Source organism: Ramularia collo-cygni, assembly GCF_900074925.1.
Source record: "Ramularia collo-cygni strain URUG2 genome assembly, contig: RCC_scaffold07, whole genome shotgun sequence".
In the NCBI taxonomy this organism is placed as follows: Eukaryota; Fungi; Ascomycota; class Dothideomycetes; order Mycosphaerellales; family Mycosphaerellaceae; genus Ramularia; species Ramularia collo-cygni.
The window spans coordinates 1,149,485-1,161,357 of record NW_019716261.1 but is presented as its reverse complement, the minus strand read 5'-3'; the positions used below and the strand labels follow the sequence as shown (position 1 = coordinate 1,161,357).

Genomic DNA, 11,873 nt, shown 5'->3' with positions numbered 1-11,873 from the left:
CTTCCTATAGCGCGACTTCTACTTCGTATTATACTAAGCCTTAGGTACACGAACTTAACGCTTACTACTATAGGTCTTCTTTACGAAATACAAGAAATCCGGCTAGTTCTATAAATTAAAGCGGTCCGATCGCGTAGTAATAAAGTATATCTACACGCCGATTATACGAGAGGAGATAGCTTCGTTTATATAGACGTAGAACCTACATCCGATCCGGAAGCAACCGAACCGACCCTATATAATACCTAGGATCCCTTACTATCGATATTATTTCGCTAAGGCCTAGGGGCGTAAAAGTGTTAGGTATACTATCGACGAGGAGTATATTAATAGCCTAGTAGATGCCTATTCTATATAGGGTGCGTTTATATAGGCGGACGCCGTTTATATAGTTATTATATTCTTATTTTACTAATAACTTTAGATCCTAATAAATATTTGCTACTAGTAACTTAGGAACTATATACTAACATTCTAAAGGATATTAGGTTCGCGACCGGCCGGCCTAGCTCTTACCGCTTTATACTAGAGGTCTAACGGCTAGAGCACTAGATTACCTACGAGAACCTTATTAAACAGTTACGTAAGATGCTAGACTACTAGTTAGAGGAGACTACTATCCTAAGGGGAGGTAGGAAGTAGGAGGGGTTTAAAGTAAACTCCGAGGCTATTATATAGACGTTCCTTAATTAGTGCGATAACGATTATAAACGTAAAGTACTTAAGGAGGTACTAGATAGGGTTATAGATCCGATCTTAGAAAAGGAGGAGGACGGGACTAGCTCTAATAGCGASGACAACTACTAGTTAGATAAGGAGGAGAATCTATAGCACGTATAATAGTATATAAGTATTCCCTACATTATCCGAGGTTACTATCTTGCTTATATACGCTAGTATAAACGTTCGGAATAATTCCTAAATAGAAGGGAGACGACCTTTACGACGAGAAGCACCTTTACGACGAGAAGCACCTTTACGACGAGAAGCACCTTTACGACGAGAAGTACCTTCGCGACCGAGGACTCCCGCGCCGCCGCGCCGCCGCGTACGCGATAATACCCCCGAATACCGTACCCGCCCTAAAGGCAGTAGGAGAAGACGGGATCCCGCTATATATTACTAACCTAATTAAGTCTATAGAAGGACTTAGGAAAGACCCTACGATACTACTATAATGTAAGGAGGTAATAGCGTCGATAAGTACCCTTATTAGCATACTCGTATATACTACTACGAAATACTAGAAGACCTACCTTAAATACTAGAAGACCTACCTCGAATCTTAATAAGTTCTCTAGGAAACCCTTTAGGGTATTAAYTACACTATAAAGCAAATATACCTTTTTCTCTAGGAGACTAATAAAAACGCTAAGCCTACCTACTCGAGTATAGCCTTAGGACCGAAGACCCTAAGACCTTTTCCTAGCCCTAATACCCCCTAGCCGACTACTAAGCCTATAGTAATAATATATATAAAAGACTAGGAGGACATTACTAGGATAAAGGCGAAGAGTATAGTAGAGATAGTTAGGGAGATTAGAAACCCCGACGTCCTCGCCGCGAGCGTCGATAAGTACGGGAAGGTTAAGCTCTCTATAAAAGATAGCGCTAYRAAGGCAAAAGTAGAATYAAAYAACGAATRGAYAACGAAAATCGCACCTTTAGCTAGACTCTCGAAACYATCTTTTTAARTRCTTATCTACGCGGTCCCCCGAGYATTCCGCGCGGGAGAGACGCGAGGAAACCTYRAGATATAAGAACAGAAYAAAYAYATTAAAGATCTTAAGGTTACTAGAACTACGTAGCTTAACCCGAGCTAGAGGAGATAGTACCCGGAGAAGGCGCACTCTTCCCTAATTATATAGATAGAGACCGCCGTAATAGCTAACGAAGCTATTAATAAAGGACTATTCTAGGACTACGAGGAAAAGACTATCGAGATTACCTAGGCGAGCTTTAGGATCTTATAGTGCTTTAAGTRCTAGGAGTACGACTATATAACCGGCTCCTACTCCGGGCAYRACCGATACGGCTACTACGCGGGGAATTACCGATCCGACGARTGCCGTAATARGGAGAAAAAGAAGTGCGTAAACTATAAGGGAAACTACTYCTYTATAGACTCTATCTGCCCTAACCKTATTCGGGTAAAGGAGAGGGCGAACCGGTTTAAAGCGAACTTCCCGGCGAACTACCTTACGGCACCTACCGAAAGGAACGAAACTAACTTATAGGGATTTATATTCGTCTCTCGTATATCGAGTAAGAGGAAATCCCTAGAAGAAGCAGATCTACTAAGAAAGGCGAGGATAGGTAGGCCGAAATATATCGTAATAGCCGTAAGGGCTCTAGGCTAACTAAGGCTCTTTTTACCGTCCCCCCTTTCCGCCTATAGTATATCCGAGTCGGAAGTAGTAGACGAGGACACCGCGTCCGTTACGTCGAGCTAGATATTATTAATATCGAGCTAGGCCCTAACCGAGCGATAGAACGAGCTACTAAAAGAGATTAACGTATTAGGAATAGATACGTCCGATAATTAAATATACATATCTAACGATTATATAGTATAATATAAATAGGAGCAAAGATAAGGTTTAGAGGGACTTCCTCTAGAACCTCGACCTAAAAGTCTACTACGTTATAGCGATTTAGGAGCTATAGATTAACTATTACTCCTCCCGTAAGACCTCCTATACGCACCTAGGATATACCGCGATAGTACTATAAACGGAGAACCCCCGGGTAGCCCTATATATTAGTAGAACTATTAAGGATAGTAGCTATAGGGTCTATAACGACGGGTAGGCCGCTATAGGCGACGTATAGACGATATTGCTTACCCTCTTAAGGGAGGAAGAGAAGACGCTCTAGATATATAACTAGTACAACCTACTACCGTAGTCCTATAGCTCCTACGAGGAGGGCATACTTAGGTAGCTCGAAACGGCCCTAGCCCGGGAAGGATACTAAGTTATAGTCGGGGACTTTAACCTCTACTACCCTAGGTAGGGTTCGGACTTCTAGCCGGCCTACTACTACCTAGCGGGACACCTTATTAACTAGATAGAAGGAGTAGGATTTACCCTAGCGACGCTAAAGGGAATAATAACCTAGGAGAGCTAAAGAAGTAGTATAACTATAGACCTTACGTTTCTTACGAGAAGCCTCGAGGGGAGGCTTATATTATACTATACTATAGAGGACCTCTATACGGGATTAGACTACCTACCGGTAGCTACTATAATCGACCTACGYACCGAGGCCGTAGCCGAGCGACCTCTAYRTAGACTCTAGAAAAAYACGAAWTAGGACGAGCTCGACGAAGACCTAGACTCCCTCCTTAAATACCTCCCTCCCCTCTYCTATCTAACGAAGGATTAGGTTCGGGCGAGGGTAGAGCTAATTATARKTRCTATATARGAAGTAGCGGAYAAGYAYACCCCTATCGCTAARCCGTCCTAATAGGCGAAACCGTACTAGATAACTAYRTRTACGGATAAAGTTAAGATCGCGAGGAGAGCCCGCCGGGAATAGACCGGGAAYAAGTTATARAGGATATAGGATACTCTCTAGRTAGCCYTCCGGRATAAGAAGGATTAGATTAAGAGARATAAAGAAATAGGGTRGAGAACGTTTATTACCGAAGTAATAGYRACCCCGTAAGGTATATAGAAGATAGCGAAATAGGTAAGGAAGCCCGACGACTAGAAGGAAATAGTTATACTAGATATTACGGACTCGAGCGGACTTACCTATACGGACCTAGAGGCTAAGGCTACGGCTATAGTAAGGYACTTCTTCCCGCCGCCGGTAAGRGCGGACCTAGCGGAYATCCTAAATACTACGTACCCCGAGCTACTYCCCGTCGAGTAGCTAGTAACTAAGAYAGACGTTAGCCTAGCCCTTCGGACTATCCTACTAGATAAGGYACYRGGACCGRATAGGATCCTAAACCGCCTACTAAAGYAATATAAGTCCCTATACGCTCCGCTAGYAYACCTCTTTACGGCCTACCTAAGGATCGGATACTATCCGCTATACTATAAAGAATCTATTACGGTAGTCCTAAGGAAGCCTTAGAAACCGATATATACCGTACTAAAGGCGTATAGACTAATAGCCCTCCTTAATACTATAGGTAAGCTTCTCGAGAAGATCGTAGCGAGCCGAATATTAGTACTACTAGAAGAAAAGGGCCTCCTCTCGGAAGGCTAAATAGGAGGACGGCTAAGACGATCTACCCTAACCGCGATAGAACTACTAATAGAAAAGATCCGAGCCGTGTAGAAGGGAGGCAAAGATAAGGTCGCGTCCCTCCTATATCTCGATATCTCGGGAGCGTTCGACTACGTATTATACGAAAGACTTATCTATATTATAAGGAAGATAAGACTCCCGGAATAGATAACTAGCTTTATAAGGTTATTCCTTACCGAAAGGACTACTATACTAAAATTAGGATCCTTTACTAGCGCGAGGAGGAACACCGAAACCGGCATTCTATAAGGATCGACCCTCTCTTTAGCGCTTTTCCTAGTATTCGTATCGGAGCTCCTACCCTTACTAGACTCCTAGAACTCTATAGCTAGCGGGTTTATAGACGACACTAACATCCTAACCTAGTTAACGATAACGGAAGGCAACTATAGAAGGCTCGAGGAACTCTATATAAGATGCGAACGATAGGTAGAGAAGTACGGTATAAGGTTCGCCCCGGAGAAGTACTAACTTATCTACTTTATAAGGAGCCGCACGAAACATAATATAGGAGCTACTATTACGATTTAAGGCTACATATTAAAGCCGGAGATATACGTTAGGATACTAGGCCTATAGATAACACCTAAACTCTCGTAGGGACAATATATTAGGAAAGCTAACTAGAGGGCACTATCGAATATAGAATCCCTAAACAGGCTTATAACGTCTATATAGGGCGCTACATTCGTATAGGCTAAGCAACTCTATACGGTAATCGTACGCCCGGTAATAACGTACGGTAGCCCGATCTAGGCCTACGATAATAACAAAGGACGAGTTCTATAAGTGCTCCTTACGGAACTAGAAAGAACCTAGGTAAAGGCGCTCCGTAAGGTTACCGGAGTATATAAGTCGGTACCCCTCCGYACCCTCGAACACGAAACGAACGTGCTCCCTATCGATATATACCTCCGATAACTTAGAATATAATACTTCGCGCTTACGGCTAACTAGCTATATTAAAAGTACATTATAAAAGCTATACATAACCGCTAGCCCGATAATAATAGACTTAAGATATAGAGGTAAGAGGATATAGCGACGTAGAATAGAGAGATGCCTATACTAATCGATATAGGAATATACGTAGTACTACGGGCCCCGACGAAAGGGGAAATCTAAGAAAAGCGAAGGATAATTAGGGATCTTAAGGAGAGGTCCCTAGAATAATAGAAGGACCGCTAGAACCGTTACTAGGGGAGGGACCGCTAGTACTTTATAGCGGCCTAAACGAGGAACTAGAACGTAGCTATAAGAAAGGATAATATAATAACGCCGGATCGGAGCGGGGGAGGCTATAAACCTCCGTATACTATCTACGAAGGGCTAATAAGGGCCTAATTAAGTATAATAATATAGTTAAGGACCGAACATATCGGCCTCTAGGAATACCTCCGGAGGCGGAGAGTCCTAGAGGTAGAAAGCAAGGCATACTAATGCGGATACCCCTACTAAAATATTAAGTATATACTTCTATACTACTTAGAGTAGGCGAGGGGACGCGGAGACTAGCTACGAAGGATAAGAAGCAAAGACATCTAAGTTATTCTAAACGACCTCGAAGACGTATAGAGGATCGCGAAATAGATTATTAGGGAAGGATTTCTTAAGTAGTTTAAGCTAAGCCCCGCGGTAGAACGACTAGTCTAAGAGCGGAAGGAAGCGTAAGACCGTAGAAATATAGAGCAAAGTAGGTAGGTAGAGTAGGAGTAGAAGTAAGGAGCATAAGAGAACGGCGTACTTAACCGAGGAGAGCTCGTAGTATATACGAGGCAAACACCTAAGGGATAGGGGAGTTTTTTAACCCGCGTAAGAAGAAAGGGTTTTCTCCTATAGAGATACTACGTAGTAAAGTCTATATAGGCCTCGCCCGCACTAGACTATAATAGAACTTATTTATTTATTTATAAACGTTCGGAGTTGCCCCTTATACGCTATATTAGTACTAAAGGTATAATCTCTATAGTAACCGTGTAATAATCGTACGATCGCACCGTATAATTCGAACCTTTATATACTACTACGGTATATAAAGCTATAAACGGGACCCTACTATCTCTACTCTCCCTCTATTCTTCGGTCTACGACTCGGCTACTACTACTATTATAGCTCCTATACGATCGCGACACTATCTACGAACCCCGAAGCGCTTTATACGAAGGAACGATAGATAATAAGAAGCAATAGAAGAAGCTATAGCCTCGAATATATATAGAGCGTAATAATTTTAATTACGGCGAAACCCTACGTAACGATATTAAGTGCCCTTTCTATAAGCTCTATAATCTAACGCCGCTAGTTATAAGCAGCTCTAAGGGCTTTATATAGCGGGCTACGTAGCTGCTAGTACGCTAGCCTCGCCTTAACGGCGCCGGAATCCCTCCTAGAGTTACCCCTATAGAGATTACCTCTAATATAGAAATATCCGACGATAAGCTAGTTAGAATAGGCTAGAACTACGGCGATAATAATTACCTAAATAATACTAGTCTAAATAATAGGCGCTCGATAAATAAGCGCTAGCGGAAGATCGATACCGACTATATACGGAACCTACTAAAGACGGAGTACGACGCCGGTAACCTCCTAATTAGCCTTCGGCCTAAGGAACTAGCGGGAACGGCATCCGGCTCCTTTATATAGGTAAGGATAACTATTACTATTATTATTACTAGGTACACGATATTACCTAAGGACCCCGATAGGATACCGAAGTTTTAAAATAAGAAGAAGGGTATATATATAGTTAGTTTGTTACTAGCGACTTCGTCGTTCTAGACACTAGTATATAATCGCTAACTTTAATAGGGCAACCTTAAACTATCTTAGTACCTAATTAGAAGTTCGATTATATAGCTACTATAATGCAACTATTTAAGTATTTACTAGGTATAAAGTTAGAGATCGATTACCCTAATAACACCCTTATATATATAACTAAGCAGTATAATAACCGTAATAGGCCTACTAAACTAGTATTTAAGGAATACGAAGGCTCGAGGCTCGCTCGTATCTTCCCGTAAGGAACGAAGAAGACGTATAGGGTGTTCTTAGTCTTTAAGCGGCCTAGCTAATACGATRTAGATAATTCCCTATTATATATAGCCGTAGCGGAAGAGAAGCTCGTTAAGGCTATAGCTAGGCTCTATAAAAAAGCTATCGCTAGTAATAATAAGAAGAAAAAGAAGAAAGCCCGATCGGAGAAGCCGAAGGTAGAGAAACCTATACGTATTACCTATATAATATGCATCTAGTTACTATACTAATTCCTAATAGGCCTCCGACGACAACCTAGATAACATCGATATTACCGTAACTACGGACAATAGCGACGAAAGCGACGCCTATCTTTTAGCGAACGTTATAGTTTATATACCCTTTCCTTCGTATAATAGTGTACCTACTAACGTACGTATAGGTTAAGCCCGAACTAGTAGTTAAGGAAGAACTAGTAGTTAAGGTAGAACCTACCGACGACTACTAGAAGAAGGAGTTATTCCTTTAGAGACTAGAGCAATCTCGTATAGAGGTAAGTAGCTATAGTACTACCCTTTCTACCGTATAATAGATAATAACAATATATAGCGTTTCTCGGTCCTAGCTAAGTAGGGCGGAGGTTCTTCGCGGACCCCCCCCCTCCCTAAGGGGTTAGTTATAAGCGTAGCTATTCTTAGATTTCCCTTACTTCCGAGCCTAGTAGTACGCTACTAGCGGATCGTACGCGTAATCGATTAAAGCGCCGTTAAGAGTAGGGTATACGTTAACTATAGATAGCGTTACTATCTAGAATTATTAGCTAGAGTTTATATAAYACTTTTATCCGGTCCTTTAACGGACTTCCCTCTTAGTTAGTATATAATATAGCTTTCGAATTATACTAGCGTTTGCGATTTACGATATACTTATATCGCACCTTTGCCTTTTATTATATAGATTAAGCTATAGCTCTTAGAGGAATATACTACTATATAATATATACTAGTTTACGACATCTCTACACCTTAGCTTACGCCTTCTTCTCTCTACGCTTTATATAAGTAAATAGAAAAGAGATAAGTAATAGGTATAAGGCAACGCCTTTAGATAAAATTATAAGAGTGTCGATATACTAATAGTAACTAGAACAAATCTTTACGATACTATTATACAGCCTAGCACTCTTGCTATATCGAAACCTTATATATAATACGATATAATAGCGTAGGAAACGCTATAATACTCTAACTCCGGCGCCGAGGTAAAGCTAAGAGTAGTAGTGCATTCTGAAAAGCTATTTATGGGTTGTTGCAGGGAAGTCGCTAAAAGACCACCGTAGAGGGAGCCTCCAAACTGTTCAGGGAGTTGTGGCAGGCCTCAAGACAATGTTCCGGTCCACTGCATTCCTTCAACCAAACATCCACCACCTTCGTTCAATCGACTTCTGCACCTGTCTTCCACCATCACTTTTCACCAACTCGCACTTGCCGATGCACGCGTGAGACTTCACCTCACCCCTCTACGACCTGATCCACGCGACTCGATCGCAGCATCGCGATCCTCGAGTCTACGCTCTGGCAAAAGCACGCGCAAGATTGTCAGCAGCTGCATCTGGCACTCATCGACAACATGTCAGATTCTGAGGATGATCGGCCGCTCGTGGGTGAGTTTACATCCCCTCGCGCATCATTTGCTCCACTGTTGCCGCGTCACGACCATGTCAATTGCAGGAGCGGCGCGGACTTGGTCGCTGTCAGAATTTGCACACCCCAACTTCACCTCCCCGTCCAATTCACCTTCACACTTGCACATGTCATGTACACACGAGCTCTCTTTACCAATTCGATTTCCTTGATTGCCTTTCGGCTTGCACAAACAATACCTACCAGGTACATTCGCACAAGCTTGCTAACCGAACATCAAGCCAAGTCCAAGGCACTGGTCACGGAAGCCGACATGGCTACTCCTTCTTCTGACGCGGCTGTCATGCCAGGAATCAGTTTAACGAATGGTGCAAGCGAGAAAATGGACGTTGATGCACCTGCGACAAATGGCACCAAGCGCAATCGCACGAATGGACAGAAGACCTCATACAAAGATGCCTCGAATTCCGACTCCGACGACGACGTTCCTCTCGTGAAGAAGAGGAAAACAAAGAAGGCTTCTGACGATTCCGACGACCAGCCTCTGATCGCAAAATCAGAGGCCGAGAGCTTGGTGAAGAAGAAGGCGGCGATTGAGAAGCTGGCTGCCAAAGAAGCCAAGCAGATTCGCAAGGGCGAGGCCGGCGGTGGGAAGGCGAAGGCCAAGAAGGTGGAGAGTGACGACGAGGACGATGTTCCGCTCGCGAAAACCAAGAAGAAGCCTGCGAAGAAGGCAAAGGCCGATTCTGATTCCGATGACAAGCCACTCGCCAAGAAGAAAGCTGCCGCGAAGTCAGCGAGTAGGCCAGCCGCCAAAGCAGCCAAGGCCAAGAAGGAAGAGTTGCCAGAGGAGGATGTTGAAGAAGGCGAGGAAGGCGAGGAAGAGTATCGGTGGTGGGAGAACATGGGCGACGGACAGAATACAACGAAGTGGGAAACGCTGGAGCATAGTGGTGTCATCTTTCCCCCGGAGTATGAGCCACTTCCAAAGAACGTACAGCTTCTATACGATGGCAAGGGCGTCAGCATGCACCCAGAAGCCGAGGAAWTTGCTTACGCATTCGGAGCCATGCTACACTCTACCCTCAATGTGGAGAACCCGACCTTCCAGAAGAACTTCTTCAACGATTTCAAGCAGATGCTCGACAAAACTGGCGGAGCCAAGGACAAGGACGGCAAGCGAGTCAACATCACTTCATTCGACAAGCTTGATTTCAAGCCCATCTTCAACCACGTCGATGCTGAACGCCAAGCCAAGAAAGCCCTCTCCACCGCTGAGAAGAAGGCTGCAAAGGCGGCCAAGGATGAGCTGGAAGCTCCATATCAGTACTGCTTGTGGGATGGCCGTAAGCAGAAGGTGGGAAACTTTCGCGTCGAACCCCCTGGCCTGTTCCGAGGTCGTGGTGAGCATCCGAAGACTGGAAAGTGGAAGAAGCGCGTGCTTCCAGAGCAGATCACTATCAACATCGGCAAGGAGGCCATGGTTCCTACACCGCCGGAAGGCCACAAGTGGAAGGAGGTCAAGCACGACAAAGATGGAACTTGGCTTGCCATGTGGCAGGAGAACATCAACGGCGCATACAAGTATGTGATGTTGGCTGCCAACTCCAACATCAAGGGACAGAGCGATTTCAAGAAGTTCGAAAAGGCCCGCGAGTTGAAGAAGCACATTGACACGATCCGCAAGGACTATGAGAAGGAGCTGAAGTCAGAGGTCATGGCCGAGAGACAGCGCGCTACTGCAGTCTACCTCATCGACAAATTCGCCCTCCGTGCAGGTAACGACAAGAGCGACGACGAGGCCGACACGGTTGGTTGCTGCTCTCTCAAGTTCGAGAACGTCACCCTTGCTCCACCAAACAAGGTCACCTTTGACTTCCTCGGAAAAGACTCCATCCGCTTCCACGACACGGTAGAGGTCGATACGCAGGTCTTCAAGAATCTGAAGATCTTCAAGCGATCACCCAAGAAGGAGGGAGATGAGATTTTCGACCGTCTTACCACCGCCGGTCTCAACAAGCATTTGTCAAACTACATGCCTGGATTGACAGCCAAGGTCTTCCGTACCTACAACGCCTCTTTCACCATGTCCGCTCTCCTTCGCGACATGAAGGCAGAGGGCAACATTGCCGACAAAGTCAAGCGATATAACGATGCCAACCGCGAAGTAGCTATCCTCTGTAACCACAAGCGCACCGTCGCTGCCACCCACGAGCAGACTATGGAGAAGCTGGAGGAGAAGATTAACGGTCTACGCTACCAGCAGTATCGCATCAAGCACATGATGCTTGCACTCGACCCCAAGCTGAAGAAGAAGCGAGGCGAAGACTTCTTCCAATTGCCCGAGGGCCTCGACAAGGAATGGCAGGTACAGCACCACGACTTCCTGGTGGATGAGCTTCGTACCAAGATCCAGAAGAAGTTTGATAAGGAAAACGAAAAGCTGGAGGCCGATGGTGAGAAGCAGATGAAGGCCAAGGAGCTTGAGGAACGCATGGCCGTCGTTCATGAGCTGGAGACGAAGCTCAAGGCTGAGTTGAAGAAGGGCAAGGTGGAGCCAGAGGGCAAGTCACCATCCGTTGACAAGTACGAGAAGGACATCGACAAGCTCGATGCCCGTATCGCCACCATGCGGACACAGGCCGAGGATCGTGACAATAACAAAGAGGTCGCCCTTGGTACCTCCAAGATCAACTACATCGATCCTCGTCTGACGGTCGTTTTCAGCAAGAAGTTCGATGTCCCCATCGAGCGCTTCTTCAGTAAGACTTTGCGTGAGAAGTTCGACTGGGCAATCAAGTCGGTCGATGAGGACTGGGAATTCTAGGGAATACTTGGGCGATATGTCGGACACTCGTCCGCCCTAGGCGTCTACTCTTTTTTGAAAGTGGCATGGTGGGGCGTCGAGCAACTTTGCGGCATTTATCAGAGGTTGTGATGTACAAATGGGGAGGGGAGATTGCTGCTTCCTGTAACTGCTACTACCT

General features: G+C 44.8%; 1 protein-coding gene; it reads left to right on the top strand.

The window, feature by feature from the left end:
- Positions 1 to 8,872: 8,872 nt before the first annotated feature.
- RCC_05395 (probable DNA topoisomerase I) lies at positions 8,873 to 11,713 on the top strand (the record flags this gene model as incomplete). XM_023770666.1 has 2 exons in its annotated part: positions 8,873 to 8,906; positions 9,168 to 11,713. The coding sequence occupies 2 exons, from the start codon at positions 8,873 to 8,875 to the stop codon at positions 11,711 to 11,713; spliced, it is 2,580 nt and encodes an 859-aa protein (XP_023626434.1).
- Between the last annotated feature and the right edge of the window lie 160 nt (positions 11,714 to 11,873).